At 47.4% G+C, this 17,884-nt stretch overlaps 2 protein-coding genes across 2 annotated transcripts; both read right to left on the bottom strand.

Moving 5' to 3' along the window:
• Positions 1 to 3,590: 3,590 nt before the first annotated feature.
• On the bottom strand, positions 3,591 to 4,541 carry LOC306705134 (olfactory receptor 8G17-like; the record flags this gene model as incomplete). Its single annotated transcript, XM_079171836.1, has 1 exon — positions 3,591 to 4,541. The coding sequence occupies exon 1, from the start codon at positions 4,533 to 4,535 to the stop codon at positions 3,591 to 3,593; it is 945 nt and encodes a 314-aa protein (XP_079027962.1). The 5' UTR covers positions 4,536 to 4,541.
• Positions 4,542 to 13,622: 9,081 nt separating this feature from the next.
• LOC306705133 (olfactory receptor 2K2-like) lies at positions 13,623 to 15,759 on the bottom strand (the record flags this gene model as incomplete). Its single annotated transcript, XM_079171835.1, has 3 exons — positions 13,623 to 13,993; positions 14,141 to 14,367; positions 15,383 to 15,759. 3 exons carry the CDS (start codon positions 15,757 to 15,759, stop codon positions 13,623 to 13,625), a joined length of 975 nt encoding a protein of 324 aa, XP_079027961.1.
• Between the last annotated feature and the right edge of the window lie 2,125 nt (positions 15,760 to 17,884).

The raw sequence follows: 17,884 nt of genomic DNA, 5'->3' as shown, positions 1-17,884 counted from the left end.
TCAGGTTTATAGTTAGTGCTGGTTCAGGTTTATAGTTAGGACTGGCTCAGGTCTATAGTTAGGGCTGGTTCAGGTTTATAGTTAGTGCCGGCTCAGGTTTATAGTTAGGGCTGGCTCAGGTTTATAGTTAGTGCCGGCTCAGGTTTATAGTTAGGGCCGGCTCAGGTTTATAGTTAGTGCCGGCTCAGGTTTATAGTTAGGGCTGGCTCAGGTTTATAGTTAGTGCCGGCTCAGGTTTATAGTTAGTGCCGGCTCAGGTTTATAGTTAGTGCCGGCTCAGGTTTATAGTTAGGACTGGTTCAGGTTTATAGTTAGGGCTGACTCAGGTTTATAGTTAGGGCTGGCTCAGGTCTATAGTTAAGGCCGGCTCAGGTTTATAGTTAGGGCTGGCTCAGGTTTATAGTTAGGGCTGGCTCAGGTTTATAGTTAGGGCTGACTCAGGTTTATAGTTAGGGCTGGCTCAGGTTTATATTTAGGGCTGACTCAGGTCTATAGGTAGAGCTGGTTCAGGTTTATAGTTAGGGCTGGCTCAGGTTTATATTTAGGGCTGACTCAGGTCTATAGGTAGAGCTGGTTCAGGTTTATAGTTAGGGCTGGCTCAGGTTTATAGTTAGGGCTGGTTCAGGTCTATAGTTAGGGCTGGTTCAGGTTTATAGTTAGGGCTGGCTCAGGTTTATAGTTAGGGCTGGCTCAGGTTTATAGTTAGGGCTGGTTCAGGTCTATAGTTAGGGCTGGTTCAGGTTTATAGTTAGGGCTGGCTCAGGTTTATAGTTAGTGTTTCACGGAGACATGGCTGCACGTGGATTTTCCGGACCACAGTGCGTCGGTGCCCGGCTTCAGGACTGTTTGGGCGGACAGAGACGTTGTTCAGAGCGATAAGAAGAGAGGTGGTGGGATTGCAGTGTATGTGAACGAGAGGTGGTATAATCCCGACCATATGTGTGTAAAGGAACGCTTCTGCAGCCCGGACATTGAAACTGTTAGCCGTGGGGATGCGTCCTTATTATTTGCAGAGGGAGTTCACGTCTGCCATTGTTGTCGCTGTGTACGTCCCTCCATCAGCTGACGCAGAGAAAGCAGTGGACACCATCCACTCCACTGTTTCTGGACTGCAGAGTCAACATCCTGGTGCATTTTTGGCAATTACTGGAGACTTTAACCGCACCACTCTGGAGAAAGCCCTGCCAACTTTTCACCAGTATGTTGACTGCCCCACAAGGAACAATACAACTCTGGACCTACAGGAGGAAGCTGGAGGCCAAACTCCAGCAGAACAATGTGAGGGAGGTGTGGACTGGAATGAAGCAGATCACCGGCTTCAAGGTTAGAGGAAGACAAGGAGAGGGCAAATGAGCTAAACTATTTCTTCAAAAGGTTTAGCTCACGGCCCTCATCTGCCTCCTCCACACACCACACCTCCCAAACACCTCCCCCTCTGTCCCCCCTGGTGAGCTGCATGGACTCAGAGCCCTCAACATCAAAGGGCCACCGACACCATGACCCCCCCCCCCCCCACCTCTCTGAGACGACTGGCCAGGTGAGAAGACAGCTGGAGAGACTCCACCAAGGAAAGCTGAAGGACCTGATGGCCTCAGCCCCAGGGTCCTGAAGACCTGCACCATCCAGCTGTCTGATGTCCTGCAACACCTCCACAACCTGAGCCTGAAGCAGGAGGAAGTCCTGGTGCTGTGGAAGACGTCGTGCCTCGTTCTTGTTCCATAGAAGACGACTCCATCTGGCCTCAACAGCTACCGACCGGTTGCCCTCAAATCTCATGTGATGAAGGTGCTGGAAAAGCTGGTCTTGGCCCACCTCCCACCGCAGGTCTCGGGGTCATGCCATCTGCAGGAGTTCTCTGATGACTCTGCAGAAGTTCTCTGATGACTCTGCAGGAGTTCTCTGATGACTCTGCAGAAGTTCTCTGATGACTCTGCAGGAGTTCTCTGATGACTCTGCAGGAGTTCTCTGATGACTCTGCAGTGGTCGGGTGTATCAGGGATGGACGGGAGGAGTACAGGGCAGCAGTGGAGGTCTTTGTGGAGTGGGCCGGTAGAAATCACCTGCTGCTGAACGTGGCCAAGACCAGAGAGATGGTGGTGGACTTCAGGAGGAAGACGACGGCTCCACAACCGCTGAGAGTTCTGGGAGAGGAGGTGGACATGGTGGAGGAGTACAAGTTCCTGGTGTCTTCATCAACAACAGACTGAACTGAAAGACCAACATCAACACCGTGCACAAGAAGGGGAGGAGTCGACTCTTCTTCTTGAGGAAACTTTGATCCATCAACGTGTGCAGCAAGATGTTGGAGATGTTCTACCAGTCTGGTGTGGTCAGTGCACTTTACCTCTCCATAGTCTGCTGGAGCAGCATTGGAGCCGGAGACACAAACAGACTGAACAAACTGGTTCAGACGGCTCCATCATTCTCCATATTGGATAACCAGGACCACCCTCTGCACCACCTGCTGCAGGGACAGACTGATGCAGCTCCGCTGTCACAAGGACAGATACAGGAGAACATTCTGCTATAAGACTTTATAATAATAAATCATCTCTGGCCAAATCATCCTTCAAATGACTACAACACCGCTACACGTTTGTTGCTGCTGTTGGCGATCTTTTGCACTACTGTTTAGTTTAGTTTTTCTACTTAGTTAATTCTATTTTAGTGTATATACTGTGCATTTTTCTGTATTTTTTATTACTTTATTTTCTTTAAATTGAATAGGTTCTGCTCTGTTATTGTATTGTATTTTATTATATTGTATATATTGTGCATTTTCCATACTTTATATTTGTATTTTACTGTGTAACTTTGTTTTCTGCTGCTACAGACACATTTCCCCCTGGGGATGAATAAAGTATATATCTATCTCTATCTATCTTATTACTAAGCTGTAGGGAAATATAAAGTTATCATACATTCTAATAAAAATGTTTTTCGATTCAGTTTTATTTAATTAGCCCAATATCACAAATACAAAATTTGGGATTTACAAACTTTACAGCATACAACACCTTCTGTCCTTGGACCCTCGCATCGCAACAGGAAACTCTCCCTCTCAAAAAAAACAATTAAAGGGGGAAAAATGCAGGGAGAGCAACTGAGGAGGGATCCGTCTACCAGGAGGAGCAGAAGTGCAATAGATGGCATGTGTACAGAATGAACAACATTACAAACGTACAACGTAAGTCAATCCATATGACAAAAGTGATACATATAATTAGAGTAGTATTAACGGTAGTAAAACTAATAGCAGAAATATTACATTACAGTCATTTAGCAGATGCTTTTATCCAAAGCGACTTACAATTCAGATTCTATACCGTAGGCACAGCTACAGGAGCAATTGTGGGGTTAAGTGTCTTGCTCAAGGACACATCAACATGAGAATAGTGGAGCCGGGGATCCAACCGCCGATCCTCTGATAGGACGGCCCTGCTCTCCACTTCGCCACAGTCGCCCCTTAAATGTGCTTAAAGTGCTTAAAGTGCTTATACAATTACAAGGGACAAAAACAGGAGCACAGTAGGGTATCTTTAGGTCACATTATAGATTATGTTGCTAAATGTACCAAAATAAAAAGAACTTCACAATGATGGCAAAACTTTCTTGGATTCAAATAACTTGAACAGAAAATGTCGTATCTCTTTTGACTGCACTCCATAAATGATGGGGTTGAGGCTACCAGGAACAACATGAAACAAAATGCTGCTGAGTTTTCTATAGTCTGAGTACTGAGGGAAGCGATGGAGAGCTATGTTAGACATTCCACTGAACACTACGACCAGAAACACAACCAAGTGAGTGCTGCAGGTCTTCAAGGCTTTACTGTTCAGAGACTTGCTATTACTGGTGAGACAGACGACTGTAATCTTTGTATAAGTGATCACCATGCTGCCTATAGAACCTGTGAACAGGACTACAGTGAAAGTGAGGCCATAGACATTATTAATCAACACACTGTCACAGGAGAGTTTAAACAGTGAGGCGTTTTCACAATAAGGGCTTTCAATCAGAGTCCTGCATCTGTTCAGTCGTATGGTCAGACCGAGTAGAATCCCGACCAAAACAAGTGCCACTCCCCAGGCACAAGCTATAAGCTTCATCACCATTTTGTTGGTCATTATCGTATTATATCGCAAGGGATTACTGATGGCCACATATCTGTCAAAGGCCATAATCATGAGCACAGTGAGACTAGTCGTACCAAACATGTGTGAGACGAAAGCTTGGACCACACATTCATAATAACTGATGAAGAGCTCAGAGGGAGGCCTCAACATGTCTATAAGCAAACGGGGCAACAGGATAGAATTCCCAAGTATATCATTGAAGGGCAGGTTGCAGAAAAGGAGATACATGGGCTGGTGAAGGTTCTTGTCAATGAAAATCAGAACAGCAATGCTCACATTTGCAATCATTATAAACAGGTATGTGAACAAGAACAGGAAAAAGACAGGGTAGACCGACTCTTTTGAAACATTCAAAGCTTCCAGCTGGAGCGTGGGGCTGTTATAAGTGTAGTTTTCCATCAACCTGAAACAACAAAATCATGTTAAGTCACAGAGAATGTCCTTGTAATCTCAATGTCAGAGATTTTATCTTATTAGTAACAATAAAAAGCTACAGGAGTGAATATACTTGATTTGAGATTGATCAGAAATGATGAGGAAACAGTTGCTTGCAGATAAGTAATGACACCTTGAATGTCTGATTGTTTCTCAAACTTTCATCTTCGCCTCACCAATCACTGCTGACACTATCCACCTCCACCCACCAAGAGCTCCTCTGCAGCAAAGCTTTATACACACAATTTTATTCTAGGGGGGATTATTGACCATTATGTCAGATAATGTGATGCAACATTAAGAAATAACTGCAAATGTCAACAAGCTGCCTGCAAGTTCTGTTTACATGCTCAGAGTCAAGAAGGTATGTTCAATGCTCACTCTGCATTTTCATACTTTCTAAACTAAAGCATTCTTCTGATTGTTTCTCAGCTTCTATCTTTGCTATTCTTGATCAGGATATGTCCATTAACTCCCAAATAAAACATTTCAAGGACTGCCTTCTTCACCTGCATAACATTGAAACACTGAGGCACATCCTCTCTCAAAGCAATGCAGAACAATTAGTTCATGCATTTGTTACTTCTAGACTAGATTACTGCAACCTACAGTTTGGCCCACTGAAAACATTTACAGAAGTCAGATTGTTCCTGTGAAGTCCGTTTATTCACTTAACTAAATAACTGAAATAACAACAATAATAATCATTGTATTTGTTTTTTACCTTATACACTAGGATAATCCACACACATTGTTGTCAATGGGTTTTAATATTTTATTTGTAAAATGTCTAGAAAGTTATGTAGTTAGAGAAACATGTTGCTGTTAAATTCTTCTTATATGTAGTTTGATAAACTTTGTTCAGGAACGGGACCACACCCAGAACACGGCTCATTTCCCCCGGACAAGTATTTAAGCTCTACTAACCCGTTCACTTCCTCTTTGGATCGGTTCTCTCATCCCTCCCCCCGACCCCATTTTTTATTTTCCTTTTTTTCTCTCTCTCGCAGGATTACAGGAACGACTGGGGACTCTGCACCTCCAGAGCTTCCTAAGAGACGGCCCCCCATCCAACAGTCTCCGTTCCCACCAGCCGCCGGACACCAACGGTCCCCCGTCACGTCCCTTCATCCCTCTACCTCTATCCCTAACCTACATCTTTTCATCCCTCTACCTTGATCCCTACCCTACATCCCTCTACCTCTACCCCTACCCTACATCCCTCTACCCCTACCCTACATCCCTCTACCCCTACCCTACACCCCTTCATCCCTCTACCCCTACCCTACATCCCTCTACCTCTACCCCTACCCTACATCCCTCTACCTCTACCCCTACCCCACATCCCTTCATCCCTCTACCCCTACCCTACATCCCTTCATCCCTCTACCCCTACCCTACATCCCTTCATCCCTCTACCCCTACCCTACAGCCCTCTACCTCTACCCCTACCCTACATCCCTTCATCCCTTTACCCCTACCCTACATCCCTCTACCCCTACCCTACATCCCTCTACCTCTATCCCTAACCTACATCTTTTCATCCCTCTACCTTGATCCCTACCCTACATCCCTTCATCCCTCTACCCCTACCTCTACCCTACATCCCTCTACCCCTACCCTACATCCCTTCATCCCTCTACCCCTACCCCTACCCTACATCCCTCTACCTCTACCCCTACCCCACATCCCTTCATCCCTCTACCCCTACCCTACATCCCTTCATCCCTCTACCCCTACCCTACAGCCCTCTACCCCTACCCTACATCCCTTCATCCCTTTACCCCTACCCTACATCCCTTCATCCCTCTACCCCTACCCTACATCCCTCTACCTCTATCCCTAACCTACATCTTTTCATCCCTCTACCTTGATCCCTACCCTACATCCCTTCATCCCTCTACCCCTACCTCTACCCTACATCCCTCTACCCCTACCCTACATCCCTTCATCCCTCTACCCCTACCCTACATCCCTCTACCTCTACCCCTACCCTACATCCCTCTACCTCTACCCCTACCCCACATCCCTTCATCCCTCTACCCCTACCCTACAGCCCTCTACCTCTACCCCTACCCTACATCCCTTCATCCCTTAACCCTTACCCTACATCCCTTCATCCCTCTACCCCTACCCTACATCCCTTCATCCCTCTACCCCTACCCTACATCCCTCTACCTCTATCCCTAACCTACATCTTTTCATCCCTCTACCTTGATCCCTACCCTACATCCCTTCATCCCTCTACCCCTACCTCTACCCTACATCCCTCTACCCCTACCCTACATCCCTTCGTCCCTCTACCCCTACCCCTACCCTACATCCCTCTACCTCTACCCCTACCCCACATCCCTTCATCCCTCTACCCCTACCCTACATCCCTTCATCCCTCTACCCCTACCCTACAGCCCTCTACCTCTACCCCTACCCTACATCCCTTCATCCCTTTACCCCTACCCTACATCCCTTCATCCCTCTACCCCTACCCTACATCCCTCTACCTCTATCCCTAACCTACATCTTTTCATCCCTCTACCTTGATCCCTACCCTACATCCCTTCATCCCTCTACCCCTACCTCTACCCTACATCCCTCTACCCCTACCCTACATCCCTTCATCCCTCTACCCCTACCCTACATCCCTCTACCTCTACCCCTACCCCACATCCCTTCATCCCTCTACCCCTACCCTACATCCCTTCATCCCTCTACCCCTACCCTACAGCCCTCTACCCCTACCCTACATCCCTTCATCCCTTTACCCCTACCCTACATCCCTTCATCCCTCTACCCCTACCCTACATCCCTCTACCTCTATCCCTAACCTACATCTTTTCATCCCTCTACCTTGATCCCTACCCTACATCCCTTCATCCCTCTACCCCTACCTCTACCCTACATCCCTCTACCCCTACCCTACATCCCTTCATCCCTCTACCCCTACCCTACATCCCTCTACCTCTACCCCTACCCTACATCCCTCTACCTCTACCCCTACCCCACATCCCTTCATCCCTCTACCCCTACCCTACAGCCCTCTACCTCTACCCTACATCCCTTCATCCCTTTACCCCTACCCTACATCCCTTCATCCCTCTACCCCTACCCTACATCCCTTCATCCCTCTACCCCTACCCTACATCCCTCTACCTCTATCCCTAACCTACATCTTTTCATCCCTCTACCTTGATCCCTACCCTACATCCCTTCATCCCTCTACCCCTACCTCTACCCTACATCCCTCTACCCCTACCCTACATCCCTTCATCCCTCTACCCCTACCCTACATCCCTCTACCTCTACCCCTACCCTACATCCCTCTACCCCTACCCCACATCCCTTCATCCCTCTACCCCTACCCTACATCCCTTCATCCCTCTACCCCTACCCTACATCCCTCTACCTCTACCCCTACCCTACATCCCTTCATCCCTCTACCCCTACCCTACATCCCTTCATCCCTCTACCCCTACCCTACATCCCTCTACCTCTATCCCTAACCTACATCTTTTCATCCCTCTACCTTGATCCCTACCCTACATCCCTTCATCCCTCTACCCCTACCTCTACCCTACATCCCTCTACCCCTACCCTACATCCCTTCGTCCCTCTACCCCTACCCCTACCCTACATCCCTCTACCTCTACCCCTACCCCACATCCCTTCATCCCTCTACCCCTACCCTACATCCCTTCATCCCTCTACCCCTACCCTACATCCCTCTACCTCTACCCCTACCCTACATCCCTTCATCCCTCTACCCCTACCCTACATCCCTTCATCCCTCTACCCCTACCCTACATCCCTCTACCTCTATCCCTAACCTACATCTTTTCATCCCTCTACCTTGATCCCTACCCTACATCCCTTCATCCCTCTACCCCTACCTCTACCCTACATCCCTCTACCCCTACCCTACATCTCTTCATCCCTCTACCCCTACCCTACATCCCTCTACCTCTACCCCTACCCCACATCCCTTCATCCCTCTACCCCTACCCTACATCCCTTCATCCCTCTACCCCTACCCTACAGCCCTCTACCCCTACCCTACATCCCTTCATCCCTTTACCCCTACCCTACATCCCTTCATCCCTCTACCCCTACCCTACATCCCTCTACCTCTATCCCTAACCTACATCTTTTCATCCCTCTACCTTGATCCCTACCCTACATCCCTTCATCCCTCTACCCCTACCTCTACCCTACATCCCTCTACCCCTACCCTACATCCCTTCATCCCTCTACCCCTACCCCTACCCTACATCCCTCTACCTCTACCCCTACCCTACATCCCTCTACCCCTACCCCACATCCCTTCATCCCTCTACCCCTACCCTACATCCCTTCATCCCTCTACCCCTACCCTACAGCCCTCTACCTCTACCCCTACCCTACATCCCTTCATCCCTTTACCCCTACCCTACATCCCTTCATCCCTCTACCCCTACCCTACATCCCTCTACCTCTATCCCTAACCTACATCTTTTCATCCCTCTACCTTGATCCCTACCCTACATCCCTTCATCCCTCTACCCCTACCTCTACCCTACATCCCTCTACCCCTACCCTACATCCCTTCATCCCTCTACCCCTACCCTACATCCCTCTACCTCTACCCCTACCCCACATCCCTTCATCCCTCTACCCCTACCCTACATCCCTTCATCCCTCTACCCCTACCCTACAGCCCTCTACCCCTACCCTACATCCCTTCATCCCTTTACCCCTACCCTACATCCCTTCATCCCTCTACCCCTACCCTACATCCCTCTACCTCTATCCCTAACCTACATCTTTTCATCCCTCTACCTTGATCCCTACCCTACATCCCTTCATCCCTCTACCCCTACCTCTACCCTACATCCCTCTACCCCTACCCTACATCCCTTCATCCCTCTACCCCTACCCTACATCCCTCTACCTCTACCCCTACCCTACATCCCTCTACCTCTACCCCTACCCCACATCCCTTCATCCCTCTACCCCTACCCTACAGCCCTCTACCTCTACCCTACATCCCTTCATCCCTTTACCCTTACCCTACATCCCTTCATCCCTCTACCCCTACCCTACATCCCTTCATCCCTCTACCCCTACCCTACATCCCTCTACCTCTATCCCTAACCTACATCTTTTCATCCCTCTACCTTGATCCCTACCCTATATCCCTTCATCCCTCTACCCCTACCTCTACCCTACATCCCTCTACCCCTACCCTACATCCCTTCATCCCTCTACCCCTACCCTACATCCCTCTACCTCTACCCCTACCCTACATCCCTCTACCCCTACCCCACATCCCTTCATCCCTCTACCCCTACCCTACATCCCTTCATCCCTCTACCCCTACCCTACAGCCCTCTACCTCTACCCCTACCCTACATCCCTTCATCCCTCTACCCCTACCCTACATCCCTTCATCCCTCTACCCCTACCCTACATCCCTCTACCTCTATCCCTAACCTACATCTTTTCATCCCTCTACCTTGATCCCTACCCTACATCCCTTCATCCCTCTACCCCTACCTCTACCCTACATCCCTCTACCCCTACCCTACATCCCTTCGTCCCTCTACCCCTACCCCTACCCTACATCCCTCTACCTCTACCCCTACCCCACATCCCTTCATCCCTCTACCCCTACCCTACATCCCTTCATCCCTCTACCCCTACCCTACAGCCCTCTACCTCTACCCCTACCCTACATCCCTTCATCCCTCTACCCCTACCCTACATCCCTTCATCCCTCTACCCCTACCCTACATCCCTCTACCTCTATCCCTAACCTACATCTTTTCATCCCTCTACCTTGATCCCTACCCTACATCCCTTCATCCCTCTACCCCTACCTCTACCCTACATCCCTCTACCCCTACCCTACATCTCTTCATCCCTCTACCCCTACCCTACATCCCTCTACCTCTACCCCTACCCCACATCCCTTCATCCCTCTACCCCTACCCTACATCCCTTCATCCCTCTACCCCTACCCTACATCCCTCTACCCCTACCCTACATCCCTTCATCCCTTTACCCCTACCCTACATCCCTTCATCCCTCTACCCCTACCCTACATCCCTCTACCTCTATCCCTAACCTACATCTTTTCATCCCTCTACCTTGATCCCTACCCTACATCCCTTCATCCCTCTACCCCTACCTCTACCCTACATCCCTCTACCCCTACCCTACATCCCTTCATCCCTCTACCCCTACCCCTACCCTACATCCCTCTACCTCTACCCCTACCCTACATCCCTCTACCCCTACCCCACATCCCTTCATCCCTCTACCCCTACCCTACATCCCTTCATCCCTCTACCCCTACCCTACAGCCCTCTACCTCTACCCCTACCCTACATCCCTTCATCCCTTTACCCCTACCCTACATCCCTTCATCCCTCTACCCCTACCCTACATCCCTCTACTTCTATCCCTAACCTACATCTTTTCATCCCTCTACCTTGATCCCTACCCTACATCCCTTCATCCCTCTACCCCTACCTCTACCCTACATCCCTCTACCCCTACCCTACATCCCTTCATCCCTCTACCCCTACCCCTACCCTACATCCCTCTACCTCTACCCCTACCCCACATCCCTTCATCCCTCTACCCCTACCCTACATCCCTTCATCCCTCTACCCCTACCCTACAGCCCTCTACCTCTACCCCTACCCTACATCCCTTCATCCCTTTACCCCTACCCTACATCCCTTCATCCCTCTACCCCTACCCTACATCCCTCTACCTCTATCCCTAACCTACATCTTTTCATCCCTCTACCTTGATCCCTACCCTACATCCCTTCATCCCTCTACCCCTACCTCTACCCTACATCCCTCTACCCCTACCCTACATCCCTTCATCCCTCTACCCCTACCCCTACCCTACATCCCTCTACCTCTACCCCTACCCCACATCCCTTCATCCCTCTACCCCTACCCTACATCCCTTCATCCCTCTACCCCTACCCTACAGCCCTCTACCTCTACCCCTACCCTACATCCCTTCATCCCTTTACCCCTACCCTACATCCCTTCATCCCTCTACCCCTACCCTACATCCCTCTACCTCTATCCCTAACCTACATCTTTTCATCCCTCTACCTTGATCCCTACCCTACATCCCTTCATCCTCTACCCCTACCTCTACCCTACATCCCTCTACCCCTACCCTACATCCCTTCATCCCTCTACCCCTACCCCTACCCTACATCCCTCTACCTCTACCCCTACCCTACATCCCTCTACCTCTACCCCTACCCCACATCCCTTCATCCCTCTACCCCTACCCTACAGCCCTCTACCTCTACCCCTACCCTACATCCCTTCATCCCTTTACCCTACATCCCTTCATCCCTCTACCCCTACCCTACATCCCTTCATCCCTCTACCCCTACCCTACATCCCTCTACCTCTATCCCTAACCTACATCTTTTCATCCCTCTACCTTGATCCCTACCCTACATCCCTTCATCCATCAACCCCTACCTCTACCCTACATCCCTCTACCCCTACCCTACATCCCTTCATCCCTCTACCCCTACCCCTACCCTACATCCCTCTACCTCTACCCCTACCCTACATCCCTCTACCCCTACCCCACATCCCTTAATCCCTCTACCCCTACCCTACATCCCTTCATCCCTCTACCCCTACCCTACAGCCCTCTACCCCTACCCTACATCCCTTCATCCCTTTACCCCTACCCTACATCCCTTCATCCCTCTACCCTTACCCTACATCCCTCTACCTCTATCCCTAACCTACATCTTTTCATCCCTCTACCTTGATCCCTACCCTACATCCCTTCATCTCTCTACCCCTACCTCCAGCCTACATCCCTCTACCCCTACCCTACATCCCTTCATCCCTCTACCCCTACCCCTACCCTACATCCCTCTACCTCTACCCCTACCCTACATCCCTCTACCTCTACCCCTACCCCACATCCCTTCATCCCTCTACCCCTACCCTACATCCCTTCATCCCTCTACCCCTACCCTACATCCCTCTACCTCTATCCCTAACCTCCATCTTTTCATCCCTCTACCTTGATCCCTACCCTACATCCCTTCATCCCTCTACCCCTACCCCTACCCTACATCCCTCTACCCCTACCCTACATCCCTTCATCCCTCTACGCCTACCCCTACCCTACATCCCTCTACCCCTACCCCTACCCTACATCCCTCTACCTCTACCCCTACCCTACATCCCTCTACCTCTATCCCTACCCCACATCCCTTCAACCCTCTACCTCTTCCGCTTCCTCATCCAACAATCATTCCGTTATGCAATAAACCTCTCGAAACTCATACAGTTATGTGCGTGGTCCTTGTTAGTGAAGTAATATATCGATGCTTTGAGTAAAACAAACACTGACGACATTTAAAAGGTTGTGAATTACCAGTGATAAGTCTGAGAAATCAAAACAAAGATAACATACAGTTCAATCAGGAGAGACTTGTTTTATAGATTAGCAATTATTTATTACACATGCAAATATGAAAAGTGCAAAGTCTTTGGCGATTGGACTCCATCATGAAGTACTATCAGCGAGGGTAGGGATACTGAGGTTCAATAGGCCTAATGCCCCCTGGAGTCCAGACACTGGTGGTGCTGGTGGTGAAGGGAGTTGCCGCAATCTGATGATGAATCAGGAGCCTGACTGTGATGCTGACTGGAGGTGACTGGGGTGGAGGAGGGTCACATCTGCTTAGCTGAAATGACAACTGACAGCAGCAGAGAGAACACTTTTAAAGTTGACGGCACCGATACGATTGGCTTAAGGAAACTGTGCCGAATCTGGTTGGTTACTTAAAAGTGCACGCCCCCCAATCAGCTGATAGAGTAATTACAAGGAGAGGAGAGACAGAGATTACGAGTGAGTGTCTTCCTGACTGAACTTGCGCTTGAGCTCCATTTATCTTTGTATGCCTACAACCTAAATAATCTCTTATCATGAAATGTGCTTAGTTATTGAAAACTTCACAAGTAAAATGGGTTTAAAATCAATTATCAGCGACACGATGACCTTAAGAAGTTAAACTCCTGTAATTTTTTTCTGAAGGACACGTAAATTGGTAAAATGCTTGATGATGCTAGCACGTATCTCTTTACTGACCAGTCCGTATATGATGGGGTTCATAGCCGGTGGAATAATGATGAACAGGATGCTGAAGAACTTCTTGATATTTTGTGAGAGTGAGGGGAACCTGTGACTTATAATTATGACCAGTGTAGCTATTTGGTAGAGTACGTAAATAACAAGGTGGGGTGCACACGTCTGAAAGGTCTTACTGCGGATACTGCTGTCAGCTCTGCCATGTTTTACACAAGCATGCAGGATTCTGGAGTAGGAATAAGCAATGATGAGGAAGATGCTTGTATTCACAAACCAGTAGATGGACAGACCTAGAAAAACATACAACACATTTACTAATTGAGTTAGGTATCATGAAAACAGTGCAACATGCTGAATTTGCTCAACACCTCTTGATAAGGGCCAATGTTCAGCAACATATCGTATGTTTGTTCCGTTATTCTAACGAATGCACTTACCATAGATGTTGTTTAAGGGGGTCGGACTGCAGGCCAGGTTCAGTATAGCACGGTTGCTGCAGTAGACATGTTGGATGGTATTGCCACACAGCGGGGCATTCATGTGGAAGATAAAGAGCACAGCAATAAGCAGCACAGCGATGAACCAGGCCAGGCCGCAGCAGGAGTGCAGCCGAGCCGGTGTCATGATGGCGTGATACCTGAGTGGTTCACACACAGCAATGTACCTGCAGAGAGAGAGCACTGTCAAAGACATAAAAAACATCTATTTTAACATGGCAAACTGTTTGTATCTGTTTCTGTACGTGTCTAGTGAGCCACACGTCGGCTGTTTACTACAGCTGTATGAACACAAAATAAACTGATTTGGCTGTGATTTAACGGCAATAAACCAACAAAAAGGGACTCCGAAATAACTACGTAATGATGCCGATTTGTACTTGTTTTCTCAATGGAGCTCGGATCGATCGGTGCTAGGCTATGCTAACATTGTAGCAGCTCCATCAACACTCACAATAACGTCATCTAGACGTAAATACGGCAGCGTCTCTTCATTGTTTGCACCATATGGTGCATGTGCCTGGCTGCATGTGAAGTGTTTCGCTCACCCGCTCAATCTGGCTTCACAACGGGGTTAAATCTGCCAACAGCTCACGGGGAGAGTGCAGCGCATAACTGGCTCTCTGCCCTCGACGTCCACGCATCGCAAGTTATACCAGTTATATAACTCTTATATCGTACTTATAGAAGTTATAGACACGTTTGCATTCAGTTAAGTTTGTCAGGTGCATGCAACATTTATCACAGTGTTGGTCAGTCTGTCTGCTTGACGATCACATTATGCTGCAATAAAAATGATTGAAGTGAGATGAACAGACTGAAAACTTTATCTTATTAGATAAAACATGTTGACACAGTTTTCCTTTGGGGACATCATTTGCAGTTGAAAAAAGGTAATAAATCGCAATATATGTTATCGTAATACTCAGCATATTGCAGTATCGTGATAATATCGTATCGTGACCTAAGTATCGTGATAATATCGTATCGTGACCTAAGTATCGTGATAATATCGTATCGCGGGATCTCTGGCGATTCCCACCCCTAGTAAACAGCAGAAATCTTTAAACTAAGACTTCTGAAACACTAAAATCATCAGATTCAACCTGTTCTATTTATGCATGACAGTAAAATAATTAAATCAGTGAGTCATTTACTTGATGTGCTGATGTGTTTCTATACCTGTCATACGCCATCACAGCCAGAATAGTCTGCACTGCGACACCGTACATGTGCACAGAGAAGGCCTGGGTGATGGCCGGGATGTAGGCGATCTTCTTTTGGCCCATCAAGAAGTGCATCATAAGGCTAGGCAGCACCGCCGTGGCCCCCAGCAGATCACAGACCACAAGGTTACAAACCATAACGAACATGGGTCTGTGCAGGTTCTTGTCCATGACAATAACACATAGCACCACACCATTTGCCAACAGCATTACGATGTAGTAAAACAGAGCCAGGAAGAACAAGAAGGCGCCATAGCCTGGTGGTACATAGAAGCCCTCCAGGTGGAACACGATAGGCTGTTTGAGAGGTGTTACCATTGTTATGTTCTCCATCCAAAACAGTGGGGTTCTGTAAAAGATGAGAGTTTATTAAAACCCTCTATTCACAGTGATAATAATTTCAGACTTATAACCACACGTTACAATAAACTCTAGAACAGCGTTAAAAAATGTGAACAAAAGAGTTGATGAGATTTGTCTTTCCCTGTAATTCTTAACTGAATGAAACAGATCACAAAGAAGTACCTGCAATAAAACAACTGACAGACGTCTCAGAGCAATTCAATATTTCATCAAACAAACAAATAAAAGAACTATAGGTAACGTCTAATGATCACAGCAATATGTTATGTGACTGCCCTCCCGTCTTCTCTGCAGAGCTGATCATGCTCTGACTTGTTGAGGAGAGCGTGTTTGCTTTTAATGGTCTTACTTTGTGTTGTGTGTCCATTAGTAACGCCAATCCTCTTCACAGTCAACGTTGCCATTGACATTGACACCTCACCCCCAACCTCTTCAGCCTGCATGTCTGTAGCTGGCACTAAGAATGAACGTTTGGTTTTAAAAAGATTACTTCCTTGGAGTAAATCATGTATTTCCACAGAAAACAGAGAAGAATTGTTTGGTTTCTATTTTTCTGAATCTTAAAACTTGAGTGATTATATGGGATCATGTGACAATCTTCATAGTTTTGACCTGGGGTCACTCCACCTAAAGCTACTTATTGAGCTGCCTTCATAGATTTCAAATATCTATATTCTTGAATGCCTCTACTCGATAGCTGACATCAGAGTGATGCCAGGAAATGAGGCGAGGTGTTGTGGTTCATGGTTGGTGTTTTAACCTGTAGTCCATCAGGGCGCCACCACCATGGTCCCACCTGAAGTTGATCACCTTATAATAACAGGTTCGGATCTACTTTAGCTTTTAGCCACAACAATTGTATGTTAACCAGGTTTGGAGAAGGCGTCTTAGTAGACGCAAGTGTTGGGCGGTAGCTTGTTTCATTTAGAGTGAAACAATATTTTATTACACATGCATGATAAGATTAATAAATTAATAGTCTTTGGCAATTAGACTCCATCATGACGTAGTATATTAAAGGGGGTAGTGATGCAGTAGTTACATCAGGAATGTTCCCCCCTGGAGTCTAGACTCTGGTGCAGGTGGTGGTGAAGAAGGAAGTTGCTGAAGATCAGATGATGGGACGAGGAACAGTATGGGCTCTGAATATAACTGAGACTGGAGGTGAATCAGTGTAGGAGGGTCTCATCGGTTCATTAACAACTGACAATAGCAGAGAGGATAAGAGTTTGAAAGTTTGAACTTTTTGGACTTCAGAGCGAACACCCATATTCAGCTGATAGAAGCCAAAGAGAGAAAGAGATAAAGAATGATTTCATGAGGGTGTGAAGAGATTTTTCCCGACTGAATTTCCGCTGAGCTTCATTACTGAGTGAGGCAGTGTAAATAATTACAATATAAAATGCATTACATTTGAAATGCAGAAATGACAACAGTTGTGTGTTGGGCGGACAGACTGGTCCAGGATGTTTAATACTGACCCCTCAGCACCGAGGGACACATCAGCTAAATCAAATGTAAACTCATCTGTGCAACATCCACGGAAAGATGATGAAACCTGAAATGTAGTAAATACAACAATGACCAAAATCTTAACTGAAAAACTTCTGCCAGGAACTGATCTCAAGACTTCTCGTGTCTTTTAAACGTCTCTGGACATACTCGGAGCAGAAAAGACTTGAATGGCGGCCCCTGTCATCAGGGTGTGAACGGGTGAATGACATGTAGTGTAAAAGCGCTTTGAGTGGTTGGAAGGACTAGAAAGGCATATATATACAAGTCCATTCACCATTTACTTATCTTCTACACTACACTTTGACTCCGGACTTTGGCAATGAAGTGTGAACATTTTATGTAAAAACATAGTTATTTATTGTACTCTTCATCATATTCTTTATTTATTCCATTCATTTTATTTATTTTTCTGTTTAGTAGTTTAGGTATGATGGTAGTCCAATAAATATTTCCTTGATAAAGAACTTGATCACTTGATTTGTGTGTATATGAATGAATGGGTCCCTGTACACCATGACAAGAATTACGTTGAGATTAAGGTTTAATTGATTAATTCAATTAATCTTTCCAAAATTGGGTG

The sequence above is a fragment of the Pholis gunnellus genome (genome assembly GCF_910591455.1).
Source record: "Pholis gunnellus genome assembly, chromosome: 13".
NCBI classification, from domain to species: domain Eukaryota; kingdom Metazoa; phylum Chordata; class Actinopteri; order Perciformes; family Pholidae; genus Pholis; species Pholis gunnellus.
The sequence above is the reverse complement of the archived record's forward strand: the minus strand, read 5'-3'. Positions and strand labels throughout refer to the sequence as shown.